This window comes from Pagrus major, chromosome 23 (assembly GCF_040436345.1).
Source record: "Pagrus major chromosome 23, Pma_NU_1.0".
NCBI lineage: Eukaryota > Metazoa > Chordata > Actinopteri > Spariformes > Sparidae > Pagrus > Pagrus major.
The window spans coordinates 23761382-23781545 of record NC_133237.1 but is presented as its reverse complement, the minus strand read 5'-3'; the positions used below and the strand labels follow the sequence as shown (position 1 = coordinate 23781545).

The 20164-nt window shown below is 40.3% G+C and overlaps 2 protein-coding genes across 2 annotated transcripts; one reads left to right on the top strand and one right to left on the bottom strand.

Moving 5' to 3' along the window:
- The first annotated feature begins 144 nt into the window (after positions 1–144).
- lmx1al (LIM homeobox transcription factor 1, alpha-like) lies at positions 145–16626 on the top strand. Its single transcript, XM_073494877.1, has 9 exons — positions 145–188; positions 2275–2363; positions 3187–3376; positions 14147–14379; positions 15087–15250; positions 15431–15508; positions 15601–15721; positions 15824–15979; positions 16469–16626. Exons 1-9 carry the CDS (start codon positions 145–147, stop codon positions 16624–16626), a joined length of 1233 nt encoding a protein of 410 aa, XP_073350978.1.
- Positions 16627–18763: 2137 nt separating this feature from the next.
- On the bottom strand, positions 18764–19794 carry LOC141019677 (coiled-coil-helix-coiled-coil-helix domain-containing protein 5). Its single transcript, XM_073494661.1, has 4 exons — positions 19716–19794; positions 19415–19555; positions 19162–19313; positions 18764–18878 (listed from the first exon to the last, which is right to left on the bottom strand). Coding segments are annotated over exons 1-4 (324 nt in total). The 5' UTR covers positions 19718–19794; the 3' UTR covers positions 18764–18849.
- Positions 19795–20164: the final 370 nt, after the last annotated feature.

Here is a 20164-nt window from a genome sequence, read left to right as displayed (position 1 = left end):
GGAGAGACAATAGACAATAGTTTGGGTCATCATGGTATTTGGATTTTTACCGTAGGCAACATGCGCGCCGGACTGTGAGATACAGGTGAAGCATCTGTAAACGCGTCTGATTCATTTACTGGCCGAAAGTTTCCCCAGGTTTTAATGTTGCCAACCGAGATTTCTGGAGGAGTGTGTTTCACCTCAAGGTAGGACTCCGCAACTCAAGAACAGGTTGTCAGTGGAGGCAGACTTGTGATTTCTAAATCATTTTTAAATTAGTTGTGTGTCTGTCAGTCCTGCAGCAGCGCTTGCTTTGGTCTGATGTTATCTGGCGTTTCGTTTTTCTTTTTTAAATGCTCAGGTAAAAAAAAAAAAAAATGAGGAAGACGAAGTCACGGTGACCTTGCTATCCAGTAAATTATGATCTTTGATTTGGTCTGTTAATCCAAACCAACAGCCTGAGATCATGTAAAAGACAAACGCTTTTATTAGAGGTTTGGTTTCAGTTGGTGATTCAGTATCAACGATGCTTATCGTGGATAATATTTCATTAGCTCATTAGTTTCAGCTGGTTTATGAGTGGAGGAGTCACCTCCGCTGTTGGACCCAAACAGACGCATAACAACTCAACTTTCACTTCTGAGAGCAGCCGGACCGACCTGGTCATTTCAACAGCTTTTTGAACTTAACTATCATAGACATCTTTTTTTCTCTGCTTGTTGTGGTTTCAATTCTTGGGCACAAAAAGGTTGGTCATTATCTTCAAACCGAGAAAAGCTGTGTGATGTTTCTTTGAAGGTAAATCTTTATTATGCATCAACTTTACAGAACAATTTACTGATCCTCATATGATATGACAATTATATTTCCTTTGATTGTAGCTCCAGGTGATCTGCAGCAAACTAAATTAAATCTTCATGAAAGATTTTTTTTTTCTGAGTGTCAGGCTGTTAGTCTCAACATGTGATTATCGATGCATTACACAAATGTGTCAGTAATGTATTCAACCCGCAATTAGGGAAAACATCAAATCAGATTAGCTGTATTTACATAATTCATTTGTTTTATTTCATTATTTAATTGTCTGTGGCAATGCGGCAATTACCCGGCATTCAATAGTCTATTTAATATTTAGTGTATTTTACAGACCCGCTGTCCAAGCCACCCAAAATTATAGTATTTTAAAGAATAAGGATTCTCAACAAATATCACAATAAAAAGAAAAAGTCTAAATATAATTTAATATCCAGTTTGAATATGAGCTTTAGATATCAGGATACATATTAGATTTAGCGAGGCTCATAAAATAAGCACAGCTGAGTCTGATGAGACCACAGCTAACAATCTGCGTTAAAGTGTCTTTGGAAACATTAAAGATTATTTTTTGTCTTTGTATCTCCAGCCAACATATTTTTCTCTGGACTTGTCGACTTTTAAAAGAGAACATTGAAGGACACAAAATGCCGTCAGCTGTTTCCTCTGTGATACTTAATATAGTCACATTAATGAAACAGTTGTACAAATTATTATAACAGCCGTACACTAATTTAATTAAATTGCTGACCGCACATTTTAGAGAAAACGTGACTATTTTCAAAATAATTTAAACACAAATTCCTTAATTGATACTGGGACTCTCTGAACGGAAAATCATATAGGCTACATATGTGAGAACGTAGCCTGCTTCTTTTTTCTTTTTGGCATTTTCACAAATGTTCTCCTCTTTTTTTTATTGTTTAATTTTTTACTTATTAATGTTGACTGATATTTATAGGCTGACAAACACTTTTTAAATAGCAGCTGACTAAATTTAGGGCCCTGAACTATATAACCTCAACTCAACCAGAAATGAATGTATGCGGTCTGTTCTTTGATGCTCAAAGGCCGAGGAAATTATTTTTATCTGGATTTTTATTAAATTATCAGAAATATGTGTTGTTCTTGATGTTTTCTAATTTTTTTTTTCTGCCCTTAAAACCTTAATAAAATCCAAGGTGTGTGTGTGTTGGTGTGTGTGTGTTGGTTTGTTTGTGTGTGTGTGTGTGTGTGTGTGTGTGTGTGTGTGTGTGTGTGTGTGTGTGTGTGTGTGTGTGTGTGAATTCAGCCATTTATATTTTGGTAACTCAAAATGTCTCCTTGAAAATACCTTAATTTTTTTTTTAAGTGACTGGTTTTCATAATCTGTGTACATCGGCCGACATTTAACCTTAATAATTCCCTTTTATTTCAGGGAATTTTACTTCAGCTGATATCTCAGATCGAAATGGAGCATTTTATTTTTTGTCTTTCTAGCGATCACACTGAGGGAAGGAGAGAAGGGATGAAAACAGAGGAAAGCCAGCAGTCCTGTCTGCAGCAGCCTCCATCCTCAACGCCTTTTGGTGAGTGTGTTAGCAGACAGTTTGTTGCACGAGAGCCAAACGAAACATTGAAGATTATTACGACAGATAAAAATGACCAAGCCTTGAGATAAATTTAGTATAGATGATTAAGAATATTATAATCCCACAACAAAGAAATACCATGACATAGATTCGCATCATGTCGAATTCAGTTGATGCAATTTAAATCTCTATAAAGGAATATTAAGCTTATGTCAGGAGACTCACTACTGATTTACTAACAGTGCGGAAATATGATTGTAATATTAGAGGAACAGCACAGGAGGAAAAAAGGTCAAAAACAAAAGTTGCGTTCTTTACGTTGACTATAACTTATAGCTAGTCTATATATACTGTAGGTTATATATTGAGATCAAAAGAGCGTTAAAACAGCCATACAGATTTTTTGCAATTGGGGTGGAAAATACCAAGATAATTGTTTAAAGGATATAATAAAGCTACAGTGCACATTAAGCCTATTTGGGAATAAATCAAATGAATATTCGAGGGACTTTTTGAATCTTACTATTTAAAATATTGTACCAGTGTGGGCACAACACAGGGCGGGTTACTGGGGACAGCAGTTCTGTGCCAAATTATGTAAAACATGCACACAAACATGTGGCCTATTTTAACACACAAAAAAGAAAAATATACGTGAAACACCACATGTTTTTCCTGATGGCCTTTTGGGAAAAGAACCAACATTTCCTCTGGGGTTGGGTTGATTTGGGGAGATTTGGACTCATGACCCCAGCGTTTTAAATAGTCTGTCTTCGGCCCTGAACGTCTCTCTATCCACGCACTGATGTGCCCCCTCCAGGTCCGGAGTACAGGGGAGGGGGAGAGTTGTGTGCGGGCTGCGAGTCTCCCATCGCCGACCGCTTCCTGCTGCGCGTGAACGAGCGCTCCTGGCACGAGACCTGCGTCAAGTGCGCCGTGTGTTTGAGCGCGCTCACCGGGACCTGTTACTGCAGGGACCGCCTGCTGTACTGCAAGCACGACTATGAAAAGTAAGAGCACACGCAAACACACACTGGGCGAGACAAGTGGGTTCACTGTTTGTTGTTGCTCCACTGGCTGCAGCACGGGAGAGGCGGGCAGCGGGGGAAGAAGTGCTTCCTCTCGGGTCACTTCAAGAGCAGTTGGAGATCATTTCCTACCAATAACAAACTTGTGTCCTTCTTCTGGAGCTGAAACGAGGTTGTTGTTCAGAGTTAATGAATTTTGGACATGCATATTTCCTCCCAACTGCAACTATATTTATCTCATATCAATAGTAAACTCTCAATCTGCAAAGAAACGCATAACTAAGAATATAGTCTCACAGTAAGGTAAATATGCGCTACCAGTATCTCAAAACTACAGTACAGCACAGTGCATGAAGTATTTACTTCTCAAATCTGTGTTTATTTACAGTGGAGGGGGAACTGGTTTCAGTTGTGCAGCCACAATTTCCTCCAATCAAAAGCAAGTTGAAGTTATGTCACTCAGCCTCCTCATACCCATGAGGAAGCTGAATTCACACATTGTGTTGATTTTTTTTGTTTGTTTGTTGTTGTATTGTCAGTAATTTGATATAGACGTGATCACAATTTACCAGGTTACATGTTAATGTGGTCAGCTTGTGTCAGTAACTCACAGGGAAACCTAAGCAATTAATTAGCTAAAGCATTGGAAGTAAAGTGAAACTGAGAATACTGAACAGAAGGTGATGAGGTCAGAGGAAGAAGAACAAGCCTGATTTTAATTCCCAGCATGCTGAGAGCGAGAGTGTTTTAGCCACACTAATTAATATGAGATTATCTAATGAATAACCTGGTCAGTTTTTTTTTTACTTACCTGAACAATAGCATAAATCTTGAAACAAGTCCAGTGAAAACCACCTGATCTGTACAGTGCAAACTACATCCTTTAGGCTGAAACAGCTGCATTTTACCAAACAACAAAGAATGATTTGGCAGTTTGTGAATAAATTAATGTAGATTTCAAGAAAAGTAAGTTCACTAATAACATGAATGCATCTTAAATCAGAGGATAGACACATGTTGCTGGATCTTATAAAGGAGACAATATGAGAACCCCCACAACCAAGTTATATCTAACAAAAAATACTTTTATTATATTGTAAATTCATGTTCGATCCCAAAGTCTGTCATGACAAAGTAGAGGGGTGTGTGCAAAACCTCTGCTCAAACTTACAGAGATTGTTGTCAAGATATTGAATATGAATATATATGATTTATGAAAAGTGTGCCTACAATTAATGGATATTTTTGTATTTTTTACATTTATTTTCAATCGTACCAACTTAAAAACTTTAAAAGATAAATCCAGATCTGGATATAGCTGAAATCAAGTTCTCTAACATACTGATATAGAATGTTTTTGACAATTCGCAAAAGTGTTTCATGCATTTGTGATGACATTGAAGGGCTATTACGATTTCAAATAATTAACTTGAAGTTCTCGGCACATAATACAGAGAGTCCTTATGTGGAGAAGTTAAACGTCCCTTTTCTCCCTCTAATAATTCTTTAATGTAAATTATTTGTAGTTGATTGTTGCAGATTTGTTCACAATCATAATTATGGATTTAGATAAATGGGACCATTCAAACTGCGTCTGCTCACAGTCTGATTTGAATTAGCAGCACTTACAGAATACTGCTGTTCTGCTCCATAGATGTACAATGTCTGTGCTCACCAACACAATATGCTTCAATGTAAAACATGGTTAATGCTTGCTGTGTGAAATGTAATGTAAAATGTCATGTTTTTTGATGACTCAACTCTGCGGTAATTTTTGAGGCCATATTGTATGTGTGTGTGTGTGTGTGTGTGTGTGTGTGTGTGTGTGTGTGTGTGTGTGTGCTGTGGTCAGTGGGTGTGCCTGCAGTGGGAGCTCCAGGGGTAGACAGCTGAAGGACGAGCCTGAAGCTTGTTATCATTGTTTTGAAAAGTGTCAGACGGCATCCAGCAGCACAGACTCTCCCACTGTACCTGACATCTGGAGGAGAGAGAGAGGGGGGGGGGGAGATAGTGAGAGAGAGAGAGAGAGAGAGAGAGAGAGAAGGGGGGATACTGGCTTGATGAAAGTCCCATTGTGTGACGTTTATCTGGAAAAATGAGTGGGAAACGTGGAGCCAATAGCTTATCATAAATGAAGCACTGGGTTCATTTTCAGCGATGGAATGAAAAAGCGTATTTGCTCTCCTCGTGTAATGACCGTAATTGTAGATCCAAATTAATAGTCAGCAGCTCATTCACTATGGTGTTGATTTAGTCCCCTATACATTGCATATGGATAGTTGCCTTGTTGTGTGAGTCGGTGCCAGACTTGGCATCCTGCCTGTGACCTTCAGCGGATCAGCAACAATGTCTCCTTGTTTTCCCTGCAGTCTGTCCATCAGCGCCTTACACTACACACACCCCCATATCTAGAGCAGGTGTGTGCATTGTAACAGATAATCTTGTTCAAGAATTTGGAACGTGCATAAAGATTTTAGGGGAATTCATACATTTATTAGGGGGGAGCTGATTTTTCTTTTAACCCTCTACTTGAAGCTTGGTTCCATTTTACCTCCAGATAGTTGAAATAAGGCAGAAGCAGATTAGCTGACTGACGTCGACACACACTGATCTTCGGGTATTAAAGTAATTTACTTAATTTTGAAGAATGTGTGGATGAAATGTATACATGCATTGTAAGACGATATCTTGCAGGCTTTTCTCGCTCACGCTGGGCTATTTTCCATCTCCCCCATCATGCAGTAACTCTGGCTTGTCCAAATATTTTTAATTTATCCTTTGCTTTGATTACCTCACCCATCACATACAGACAGGCAAACTCTCCTCCCTCACTCTCCATCAGTATAAGCAAAAGGCCACAGCGTACAGCACTGTTACCTTGTGCATTTGTTCGCATCTTTTCTGCAGTTAGCATCCAAAAAGAAAACAAACAAAAAGAAAAATCCAAAATGTGTTTTGGGGAGACATCTCAGAATTTTTGCAATTAATCTACTCTGTTGAGGTAGACAAAAAGACGCATGATGATGGCTAACAATTCAAACGAGAAAACAAATCTAATTTTGAAATGTGACCCATCCCCCACCCTAATTCATCTGGGCCAAACTGCCTTCGAGGCAAAAGTTTATTCAGCATTTGCATGTTTAATGTTTAGGAGGGATGTTTCGCTTCAAAAAGATTCGAAATTGATCGCTCTGATGCTCAAAAAGCCGATGTCAGATTTCAACGTAATAGTTTTAAAGGTGAAGCACATAATCCTTGTAAAGCACCTAGTTCAATTCAGTTGTGAGTCATATTTTAAGTTCATTACCTGAAACTTCTTGTTAAAAAAATAAGCGATCACCCTCCTGCCAATCATTATCTATGTAATAAAACAGGAGGTACGCCTTCAGTTTCGAGATTCCCTGGTCTCAATCTGTTATGGAAATGAGGGGATTTAGAAACAATAAACTCAAGTGCATCTTGTGGATTTTTCTTGTGGATTTATTTTTGTTTTGAAACCTTAAGAAATTCTCTGGAACAGCTTCCTGTTATGGACCAGATGTTCAGCGTGAGGCTTTAGAATAATTTTGTGGCAAGACCTTTCTCCACACTCTAAATTCCCACCAGGATGTTTTTTTTTTCAGGGGTGCAATGCATCACCTTTGCCAACAGGACGGGTAGAATAATAATAAAGAATAATAAAATATTGGATGGAAAACCATTTTCTGAATCTGAAACAGGAAGTCTGTGTAGTGAGGAGTAACATTTTTCAGCTGTGGTATGTTTTGAATAAAAGTTACAGGATGATTAAATTTCATTCTGATTGAAATTAAGACTATGAAAGCACTTGATTAGCAGGCATGAATCATCTCTACCATCCTCAGTATCATACACACACTTTTTCACTGTCATTGTCTTTTACACACTGGCTTGACATTATGGTTCCTTGCCAAACTGAGCAGTATAAGGCCAGTGTTCCCTGGTCAATAGTGCAGAGCCCAGACAGAATGGAGGGTAGTCTGGCTGTGCGGAGCCTGCATGTGAGCTCCCTTGTAAGCCCCATAAAGGCAGCTTCAGCCGTGTGAAAAAACGGGTCACCGGGGTGGATATTCACTAAACCTTGGGTTTAATACCTCACTCTGTGGGGTGGAGGGCACTCAGACTACATCTAGGTTTACGAACCCTCTCTTTGCAGACAGACAGAGGGAGACCCCGCCGCCACAGTTATGGAATCTCCCTCTGCTGACCAGGTAGCTATATGTGAGTCAACTCTCACGGCCTGACAGAGTATCCTCTCAAGTTACGGTGCATTTATATGAGAGTCTTGCTCCTCTAAAACACTGAGACTGAGGATAGAAACTGCATCTTCTACCTCTCTTCTCCCTGCCATGCCCCCACCCCACCCACCATTTCTCTCCCTGTCTCTCTATCCGTTACCTCGTTCATCACTGTCTGCTTTGTAATAATATTTCTCTATTCCAAACCTCATTTCGCTCTCGTTGAGATTGATGGCAGCGATGACACCAAACAGTTTATCTCCCCGTTTATCCCTTGTTTTCTCTTAATCGTCTCCCCTCCCTCAGCGCCTCTTTGTGTCTCGGGATAGGAATGGGAGGAGGTGGTGGGGAGGCTGATTGGGTACAGTGCTAATTACCCAGCATTCTGTGGCTGTCCTTCGGTGACAGGCCTGGTACTGGGCTTCAGGGAAATACTATTAGAGAGAATTATGCAATGACACGTCAGAAGATCAACAAGCCCTTATCCCCATCAGCCAGCACCTCAACTCTGGTTAAGTCAAGGCCATATTAATTAATTACTTTTAATAAATCAAGTCTAAATAATGAAACTGTCACCATTTAAAAGATCTGTTCGACAACAGAAAAAAAACACATTTCTTGAAGAATTACCTGTTTTTATCAGCTCAGGTTTTGAGATATTCACCTCTAAAACTGGAAAAGGGGTGAATAGAATTTTGTTTGTGGTGCTCACAATGAAAAGATGCATTTTTAAAAATCAAAAAGTAATTCACAAAACCTTGGCAAATGAAACCAATCATAGCTGCGTTGCTGGAAATCATTAGAGGCAAGTGAGGAAAATATTTGCTTAACTAACTGAAAATATCTGCCCATACAATGAGTCTAGAAGTGGAGGGAAAGTTTGTGGTTCAGTGTGGGATAAGGTGAATCATGGCAGCACTCAGGACTGTACTGTACATATAAATCTCAGTCAGAGGCTACACATAATGCACGCATGTGGTTCTGAAACGTTCAAACACTCCTCTCTTACCCAGGAGCCTTACATGAGCTAAACCTGCAGCTCAACAGATGATGGTTGGAGGTGTGCCAGAGGAAAGGAAAGCGGGGATGGGGGAGATTTTATGGTATAAATGAGAGAACATCAGGGAGGAATCTCACTGATGGAGAAGGTGTTCGAAATGGGATAGAGAAGGTAAAGACGGGGTGTCTGAGAGTTTTAGGTGGGGATGCAGCCGCAGGGAGGGACAGATTTTGGTCTGGGTGCATGTGTGAGAGGAGGGGGTGATATTGCCACTGTTTTTGCATAATGAGAGATGAGACCCCATCATCTTTCCTCCCCCACAACAATTTTATAACAGACAGCTAATAAATGTTTCATGGCAGAACAAGCTGCTCGCCTTGGCTTTATTAAATCTGAGATAATAAAAGCAGAGAGGGAGAGGAAGAAAGAGAGAGAGAATAGGGGGTCGCACCAGAGAGGGAGAGATAGGGAGATCGGCGTAGACTTTTCTCAAATCGACCGGCTGTATCTCCTGTTTCTGGGGCAACGGGTCCCGCTGTCCCCCGCCACCCCCTCCCCGCTGCTTCCCCACTCCGCCAGAGACAGACAGGAAATGAGAAACGGGCAGACAGGATATTGCGTTCTGGTGGCCTGGGGATTAACTGTTTTATCTAAACTAACACACACACACACACCCACTCACTCGCGCACACAAACACACACCCTCACACATAGCATTCATTCTTGGTAGCATCAGGTGTAAATCGCACACACCCAGAGAGAAAGACCATGCACGCCGTGCAGGTTTTTTGTTGTTACTTTACACAGGTACATTACATTAGGTGTTGAATATTACAGGCGTCAGTGGTGCTCTCATGTAGCGCTGGTCTTATTGCTAGTGTGAACGGGTTACGGCGAGAATCATGACATGTAACTGTATAACTGTGAGATTGGCTGAGAGTTTGTGCAGAAATGCCTCTAAAGATGTATTCCATACACTGCAGGCCCTCATGGCCGTTAGATAACAACTATTACACAGCTTTTACAAATTTTGGAGAGCATACATTGAACAAGAGGACTGCTTATGATGTTACTTTATTGATGCTTGGAGTGATACGGTGCACAAATGACAGCATCTGTCAGTGTTTTATTGATGTTTGTACCCAGTACCTTATCTGTGTTTACACAAACTGTGCATATTTGTGTTTATGTGTGCATGTGATTGTATATACACTCAAATGTGTGTGTATGTGTGCACATATGTGTGACTGTACTGTATGTATATATATATTTATATACATGTGTGTATTTGTGTGAGTGTGAGTGAGTGAGTGAGTGGTGGCAGGGGTAGTGAGTATCGTGGGGAATGCTGGGAGATTTTAATAACACAGAAGCAGTGCAGGGAGATTTAATAAAAGGAGATGATGTGATTACTGAACCCTGGCTCTGAGCCATTTTGCTTCACAGAGCAATATCCGCCAAAAGTGCGCACACACATCCACACACACACCGTTACACACACATCTAAGAAATGGATACTAAACAGAATACAACTTAAAAGTAAGATTGTTGCATATCATTTGCTCTTTTTGCATCTATCATATGAATCTTTGAATGTACCTTCATTTTCATGGAATGTGTAAACACCTATTTGTGTAACACAGAATCCACAAGCCAGTACATGAATATCTCACCATATTATATGTTTGTAAGGCTGAAATGCACCTTAAACTGTAGGTTAATCAAAATAAGTGACATTGGTGGATCTTTAATGAGCCATAGTTTCAAAGTGATGCCTTAATCTGTCCAAGTGAAGTTCTTACACACTTAAATGCAGCCGCTCCAAACCTAGCGTTAGTATAAGCAAACCCCTACCTGTATAAATATTCATCAATTATGAAAGCAAGCACAACAACTGTAATCACTCTGAGACCCATACATATTTATGGAATGATTGTGTTGCGGTCCACACAATGTTGTGCTTGTTGGAGCTCACAGGCAAAACAATGCCACATGACACAGCTTAGGGAGATGACGAAGATTCTGTTATTCTGTTTGTATGCCTAGGATCTACAATAAGCAAGTAGGAAAGAGCTGATTATAACCACCCACTACTTACAACACGTCACCTTTTTCTTCTTCTCTGTGTTTGATCACATAATCAGTGAGCTTGTAATTAGCTGTGCCCCCTAACCCCTCTGAAATCCATTGCACCGAACATAAAGGTGCCTGCAGCCAAAGTTCCTGAGGTTTCCTACATCACAAGCTCACGCAGTCTTCTGTCTGCTCTTACACTTCTCTTCTTTGTAATTCTGTACATATGAATATTACACACATCTCTTCATTAAAGGAAAGCCCTCTGAATCCAAAGCAAACTTCTGATAGATTTGTTCACAGCTGGTCTGTTCACTCTTTGTCTCAGCTGCTTAAATTCTAATTTCATTTAGATTTTTATAAAGCTGAAATTCAAATAAAAGAAAAAAACTATTTTTGTATTGTTGGTCTGTGTCATGAAAACATCCCTTTTCCAAATGATTCCTAATGCAAGCAAAAGAGAGATTAGACATATTCCAACTTTAAAGTCAAAAGTCAAAAATGTGTTTTTCTTCTTGTTCATACAGTTGAATGTTTGAGCTTCACTGTGTAGAATGATGTATGCAGAGTCTGACACTAGAAGGCTGTTTTTCACATTCATCGCCGAAAGCAAAAGTTGTCCCTGCATGTGCTCACTGAAAATCACATTTTAAGAGATGGGCCTACGAGCATGATTTGTGACATCACAAATCGTTTGGCAGATAAGCCTGGTCCAATATTCAGCATACACAAATGTAATGTGGAAATATGAAGCCTTCAGTGCACATACACTGAGAATAGACTTTATTATGAAGTAGGAGACATCTTGTGTCTAGCAGTTAAAATTCTGAAATGAAAAAAATATTGCATATTATGTATTCCAATTTTTTTTTACTGAGGAAGAAGGAGTAGGTGGCATTTTAAGGGTTTTAATGTGGTAATAATACATTTTTTGTTAGATCCTCATGCCTTAATACAGGCTTTAATACATGTGTTATAAACAAAACGGTTGTCTTGCGTATCAGAATTGATTATCTACAATGTATTCCCAATGTATTTTAAGCATCCGAAATTTATGAACACTACTCAAAAATTGGTTTGTGTATATTTTTGGCCCCCAAATAATAATGCGACACATTTCATTTGACTTTAATTGCACCCATATCCCAAAATCCCTAACTGATTTGAGTCGTTGTATTTTGTGCCAGGCCAAATCATTTTTATTTATCCCTTGAACTTTTAAAAAAAATTCTACTTCTTAACATAATCAAAACTTGATCATCTTAAACTCATTGACTTGTTCAATGCAAAAAAAGACGGTTAATGATTTAAATTCAAGACAAGAAACAACAACAATATTACATTTTCACCCAAAACATGAAAAACCTATTGTGTGATCACATTGTAAACATTTGGTGTGAAACCCTAAACTATCTAATTCCTGTGGCTTCTCTATAACCATCTTGTCCACACTGATTTATTGGAAGCTACACCCTGGTCAGGATCGGTGTGAATGATACTTCTATTAGAGGGATTAGACTGATCTACTTACAGACCCCCCTCTGTGGCAGTTGCCCCAAGTTGCCTTCATTTGCCATGTTGAGTAAATTCCTACCGTGCTGTGTACACCCCGATTAGGGAGTGTGGGACTTAACCACCAACATCATCGGTCTTATGTCAAGCAATCCTGCCACAATTATGTTCTGTCAGATTTTGTTCGCAGTGAAAGGAAGCATTTAAGGTGTTGAAGTGTGTGTTTGGCCGGAGCGCCAGGCTGCACAGTGCAGGGTTGTGATCACTCTCCTTTGTGAAATATGTGTTGGAAGCCAGGTGTTATGATAAATAACAAAGGTTCTTACAGATATTTTATAGTAGATGCATCTCTCTGAATTGCAGTGCAGTGATTCCATGAGACAATAGGCTGAGCAAGTTAAACACAAGGTCCTGTCACAGCAGATTTGGGTGGGGCTGTTTGTAGGGATACTTGTGTTTGCGTTATGATGTTAAGTTAGCGACACTGTCATTTGGGGAATTTGGGGAGCGTTTGGCAGATGGATTGAGAAAGATTAGCCGTAGCAGCTGCGTTTGGGACAGAATCGCAGATTAGGAGCTCTAATGTGCAGACCTGGCTCCTTCTTTACACTCCAGATTTGGGCAGCAACACCTTCCTATCACTCAGTCAGGGACCGTCAACACTTCTGCCTTCGTCCCTTCCTCCCACTGTTCATGCCCCTCTCACCCTCCTTCCCTCTTGTCCAGGTTTGTGTTTTGTTCTATTTCTTCACCCACTGACTTTTCTAGTTCTTACACTTATGCACTGACATCATGGTAACCCTTCCTGATAAAGAGAGAGTCTGCTGATCAAGCATGTCTTTGCAAGTTGCACCACCAGCATAATGATGGGTGATGTTATGGTGAATGTTGGTAACTAGCCAATATCGGACTAGGTATACTTATATTTGGTGGGTGCGTGTGTGCAAATCTCTGTGTGCATGCCTCTGAGAGCGCATGCATGTGTGTGTGAGTGTCTATGTTTGTGTGTGCATGTGTGTTTTAGTGTGCATAAGTGAGAGGAGAGAGATTAACCCCATGCTATCCCCAATCCCTGGTTATGAGTTTACAGCGTCTGTCTGGCCATCGCACTGTTTAAACAACAATCTAATTAATCCTGTCTTTATTAGTTTCAGTGAACTGGGGAGGCAGGCTGGGAGGGCGTGAGGGAGAACTGGGAACGCTGGCAGAAAATACTGGGGAGGGAGGGGGAGGAAACCAAGTGCGAGAGCAGGGATTTGAGAGGAATTTAATGGCAGAGACTTAGGCCCTGTGAATGGAAATAGGGATGTGAAGAGATGGTGAGGCAGGAGAGAAACTGAGGGGTTATAACATCTCACAGGAGGAGAGATGGGTGGACAAAGGGAGGAAAGTGGTCATGGGGAAAAGCAATGGACCTGAAAAGAACTCTGTATTAAGCTTTATTCATAGAGTTAAATAAGTACTTTAAGATTGTGGGTGGGATGTGGATAGACTGGAGTTTACCCCATCAAACAGATTTCAACATTTCAGGCTTTAAAAGGAAAAAAAGACTCACAACAGGCAGCTCTCTTATCACCAGCTAACTACTGCCACCTGCTGTAATGAGGGGGGAAAGAAAATACAATATAAAAATGCAGACTACTGTAATTCCTCTCAGCAGATGTTCACCTTGTTGCTCTGTGAATTGGGTAATGTTTATACGACCTTTAATTAAGAGACGATGCTAATCTCCACAATCATTTGAGCTGAGGGTAAAATGTATCGGAGCTCCTTGTCTCCGCCTCCATCTTTAATTACCTCACATTTCTTTTTCTTTGCTCCCTGACTCCCATAAAGCCGTACATATATTACACAGTTTATGTAGGTATCATTCACATAGCCTATTGTCTGTGTCTTTCTGTGCACCTCCAGGCTGTTTGTAAGGAAGTGCAGTGCCTGCCTGCAGGTGATTGGACGTTCAGAGCTGATAATGCGCGTGCAAGGCCAGGTGTACCACCTTGGCTGCTTCACTTGCTGTGAGTGTGAACGCCGGCTGCAAAGAGGTGATGAGTTTGTGCTGAAAGAAGGCCAGCTGCTCTGCCGCATGGACTATGAGAAGGAGAGGGAAATGCTGGCCGCTATTAGTCCCACACCAACTGAATCAGGTACAATAGGTTTGCTACAAGGCTGCACTGCCTGAACCACGTAGCAATCGATTCAAAGTTACTTTGCTTTTCTACATACATCTTAGTGAAAGTCTTTCTGTTTTACATTCATGCAGTCAATGATTTTTTTTTAGCACAGCCCCTTTCAAACACATTCCTCCGCTGCAGACCAGCAGCTTCTGAAGGGCAAATTGGGGTTTAAGTCTCAATCTGCTCCCCTCAATATGTAGGAAATGCATACGTATAGATATATTGAAATGGATCTCAGGCACTGAGTAGATTACTGACTCAATGAACAGTGGGACACTGAATAAATGTTGTACAACACAACTGATTGGCACAACAGCACATCATAATGCCAAAAGGTCTTAAAAAGTACATTGCACAAACTGTTTTGGATATGTAGCAGTAATAATAATAACTATAATTATTATTATTATTATTATTATTATATAATTATTATTAATAAGTAGTAATAATTTAGATTGATTTTGCTTTGTCATCCTTCATTCAAGTCAGTGTATTGACTTCTGATCAGTGAAAATAGTCTGCTCATTAATTTTCACAGTGAATTCTGAGAATTTTCTGCTTCTGCTCACAATCACTCAATTTTAAATGTTTATTTATTTATTTTATTTAAGGAAGTTTTAAAATCTACCTTCTACTGGGATGTTCTGACTGTTTTGTTGTCTACTTACCTTGATCAGTGAAAAGTGAGGATGAGGACGGTGGAGGAGGCTCTGGCGGGGGGAAGGGTGGTGATGAAGGCAAAGAGCACAAGCGTTCAAAGCGACCACGCACCATCTTGACCACACAGCAGCGTCGTGCTTTCAAGGCCTCCTTTGAAGTGTCCGCTAAACCTTGTCGCAAGGTGGGTGGACCAGCTTGTCAATGGAAATGTCTGGCAGATAATACTACCTTGCCTCGCAAGCTATATTGTTCTCGGTCATCTTTATCAGTCTGCATAGTAATCAGTATAAAGCTGTGTTTGTCGCTGTTAAGTTTGTATTTTGAAAGCAAATGAATGAAAAATGAAAAATCTAACCTGCAGGTGAGAGAGACACTGGCTGCTGAGACTGGACTGACAGTGCGCGTTGTGCAGGTGTGGTTTCAAAACCAGAGAGCCAAGGTTAGACTTTATACATTTCCTCAGGACATGTTCTTCCTCAGACATCAACATACCGTGAAAACTGATACAGAAGGTGTGTTTTTGTGCCTCAGATGAAAAAGATAGCTCGCCGACAGCAGCAACAACAGCAGCAGCAGCAGGAACAAGAGCAGCTGGGAGGAACCAGGAGAGGACCAAGTAGAGGGGGCCGCCAGAGCAATGACGACAGTGAGGGTAAGAGCTTTAAGTGCCAACGCAGAATCAAGAAGAAAAAGCTATGTTTTGAAAAATAGATGATGAAATGGTATGACTAAAGGGTTTCTAATCTCTACACAGATGGCTCTAGTACCCATGGCATGGATGGGATACTGGGGTATCCCTCTCTGCCACGTCAGCAGCTACTCGCTCTGGATCCCAACATATATGGTGGAGAGCCATTTCGACATGGGCTTACACCACCTCAGCTGAACAGTGAGCAGCTCCACTCTTATGGTAAGGTTGAAGCTGCAAAGTCAAAAGAAACTCCCCTCAAAATGAATGTTTTGACGTGATCTCCTTCACCCTCATGACAGTCAAAACCATAATTTTAAAGTCACAGTGCCATTCAGAATATTAGTCTCTTATACACTGTTGTCAAACAAGTGCATTGCTCAATATTTTATTTATTATTTCCTGAGAAAATGTGCATTGGGAGACAGTGGGGTAAAAATGTAATGTTGGACTTAAAAGTGTTGCATCATGTTGCATTAGCCGAAAAGAGGATGTATGTAGGACACCTTTCCTGGTTTCTAACTGTGAAAAGATATGAGGAAGTTATTAATAGGTTGAGATTAAACCACCATAGCTAACCCAGTCACCGGAGCGTTTGATTTTGGAGTTTGTACTTACTTTCATATCCTTTTTTTATATCCTTCTGCTCTCTGGTCCTACTAAAAGATCGTTCCACTTCAGTTGTTCACACTTTTGCTCTTTTTCACGCAGACTCAGAGACAGTGTTCCACGACCTGGACAGCGATGGAAGCCTCGGTCAACTTGGAGATTGCCTCTTAGCAACTGGGGACGGCAGTCTCCTGGCAGGGCGAGTGGGAAACCCCATTGACCGTCTCTACTCCATGCAGAACTCCTACTTCACCTCCTGACCCCTATAAACTCTCACCCTTTCCCCTCCCGTTCCACCTTTCACCTCAGAGATGCAGCTAACGGAGTCTGTCCATCAACACGCCTGTGGGACCACTCTCAGTGACAATGTCTTCACCCAAAACGCACTTCTGAGCTTTTATCACAGGTCAAAATCATTACAAATCAGGCATAGTCATATTATCAGTTTGCAGCAGATTTGCATAATGTTCCCATTATCTTTCCTCGATAAGAATCACATGCTGGAAAAACAGACACTGTAAATGTCCAAGATATGTAAAAAAGACCTCAATTTCTCCTGTTGTATTTATGTAATATTCAATGAAACACCTTTCATGGCACTTTTCAACAAAAAAAACAACAACAAAGACACTTATTCAAACATTAATATGTATATCATGAATTACAGATGATAATTGGTTGTTGAAAGTGAATTCATCAATCAAGTAACATGTATTTTAGGAGTCTTGGCAGGTCTTATGAGCAGCTGAGGGTCTAACTTAAATTAGTATATTGCATAGCTTTTTTGACAGGACTAGTGATTAGTTATTGTGCGTGAAAGACTGCAGCATATACAATAATGTATATGGCTTGGAGTACAATTTTGCTCTCAGGTTAGTATGTATGTTTGTGTAACCTGAGCTATAACTCAGGATATTGTGCTGGACAGGATTACAGTTTAACTAGCCCAATGACTTCAAGAACGTAGAAGAGGAAGAAACTCTCTATATAAAATAATCATTTCAAACTACATTTAGTTTTTCATATTGCATGACAGGTATAATATGGACCAAAAAAAAGTCACATTTTTTTTAGCGTTTAGACAACACTACAGGGTAATTTGAAGAGCCTTATGCGGAAACAGGGTTGTAAAAGTGATTATTGCTTTAGCTTTCCCTTCTCTTTTATAATCACTATATCACTAAGAAACAGCTCCATAAATGACAACCAATGGATCTATTATGCCCAAAAGTTAGAACACTGGGTACATGATGTTGTGCCCTAAATGTAAATGTGAGTATGACTGTGTTACAGTTAATTGTTGTAGTCACTTTCTGTAATAATTCCTTTCTCAAACATCTGAAATTAGATGTTGTTAGGTAGATATTTTGTACCTTCTTCTGTGATAATCCGCAAATATTTAAACTGTAGCATGATATTTATGTGTCACAAAGTAGGTCTTAAGGAATAGCCTCCAAACTCAAGACAGATAGCAAGTGTTGCAGAAGGGATTGGACTCTGTGGTGCAGAATAAAAATAGGATTAAGGTGATACTTGTTTCATTTAGGTGCCAGTGATTGGCTACAGCTTGTGACATTCTTTCATGACATTATGTTTGACGCTGATCACCACCTCATGGTATTTTTACAGTGATATTTTTGTGAATGTAACTTATTTGTGTGGTATTAGGCAAGTTCCTATTTTACTTTTTTGTTCAGTGACTGCCAGGTGATGTGCTTTGAATGTAATGTTGCCGTATCTTCAATACAATCTGCGGTTTCATCTTTGGTGTGCGCTTGCCTTTTTGTCCTAAATATGACAAACATACAGTTTCTCATCTATTATAAACCAAGATATCACACTTGAAAAGAACTGAATCCCTTTCTCTTCCATTACCCCCTTCAAAGCTTTAATAATTGAACCAGAAAGGGTCCGTTCTGCTTAGTGGTCACAGGGCTCATAACTCAACATCCTCCCTCTGTCTCTCTCAGTAGTCCCACTGATTAGAAGTGGATAGCCTCCTCCTTCTCCTTCCTTTCTTCCCAGACTCCCTATTTCGCATTCATTGAGTGGCCAGGAGAGCTTGTGTGGGAGCGGTGCATTCCAGTTTAATATTTGACTTTGACTCAGACCTGGAGAGGGTGAGGGTGGGAGGGACAGACGTAAGCAACAGAAAATAATAAGATGAGTAATACGAGTCTGATGTCAATTTTAATAAGATGGTTTAATACAAATCAGTAAAAATAGACTTCCTTGGGTAAGGGAATGATAAATTCTATTTTCACATGAAACATTTACATAAGGAGTAAAAGGACAATGCAGTTATTAAATACTCTACACAAGTAGTCTTAATGCGCAGTACTGTTGTATTCATCACCTACACATTAAGTCACACAGAGGAAACCAAATATCAGTCACTGTACATACAGTATCATGTGAAACCAGCCCATCTGTGCTGCTGTGGAGGCGGGAGCTGTCTGAAGGTGACAGAAGATGCCTGAATGCTACGATGGCTGAGGTTCTGGATTTGTAGCTGGAAAAAGAAAAGGAATTTATTGGTATGTTGACTATTAAAGTAACACCTCTCAAAGATGGTGCAGTATTAGTCCCTCATTATAGACATGATAACAAAGGGGCCCTTTTTAAATGTGTGTCTGTATCAAAGATTCAACAGATGCCCAATACGAGTCTGAATAACCAGCATGCACAAACCATTCAGTGGGATAAAAACACACTTATCTCTTAACTTGTAATCACTTCCTTTCTGTTTGTATGTGACCTTGAGTACTATATGGCCGATCCCAGCAAGGACTTACCCACTCCACTGAGGTCCACTGTCTCTGCACAGCCCAGAAAGCGAGCCACGTGTGGTGAGCAGGAGGAGGGTGTGTCCTGGTTTTCTCTCAGACAGCGCTCAAACTCCACAAACTCCTTGGAGCAGTCCTGCCTTATCTTCTGGATCACTGGGCTGTCATAATAACACATTAAGTGGTTTGATACAATTGTGCTTTTGGGGTGTCAGGATGTCAGGGTGCAATGGGAGTGAAAGTGCGAGCGATGTTTCCTTACTGCGATGATGTGCACTGTGCAACCTTCAGCTTCAGCTCATGACACTGTTGCTGCCATGTTGAGGGGTTGGAGGCCACACATGACCCATATGCCTCCATCTCTTTATGGCAATACTTTGCCGTTATATCCATAGCAGCCTGCCTGAAAGGTAACACACGGATGTCAATCAGTCAGTGCAATGAGCAGGTGAACCATCGCTATCAAAAGCACGTGCAATACAGTAACATTAAGTATTTTTGGATGTCGGCTGATTCAAAAAAGTAGTAACACATAATGTTGACATGAGTTGAATCTTTCTTACATGTTGCTCTGTCAGGCTTTTTCTGACACGATGAAGCTGAATAATCAAGGTTACAGCACCAGTATTTCTACATGTGAGCCATGTCTTTGCGGCAACTACACCGCATACGCCCATTACTTCACGATAGGATGGAAATACAACCTTGTGCAACACTTCTTTATTGTTATTGGTTCAGGTTTGTGTCAGTCGCACTCCCCTACAATGACGGTGCAGTTATTAAAGGGGAAGCTCCTCAATTGCAACATTTAAACAGTAAATTACAAATTAAGTCGATATATGTTGTCAGAAATATTTGAATTCATAATTTATATGAAGTTGAACCTAAACGACACGATGTAGCTGTGAAGGAGATAATAAAATGTGATTTTTTTTCGGTTCAATCTAACAGTTCAATCACGCGGTGCCGAGAAAACATTACGTGTCTTTGCGTGTTGACGTATGCGGAAGCG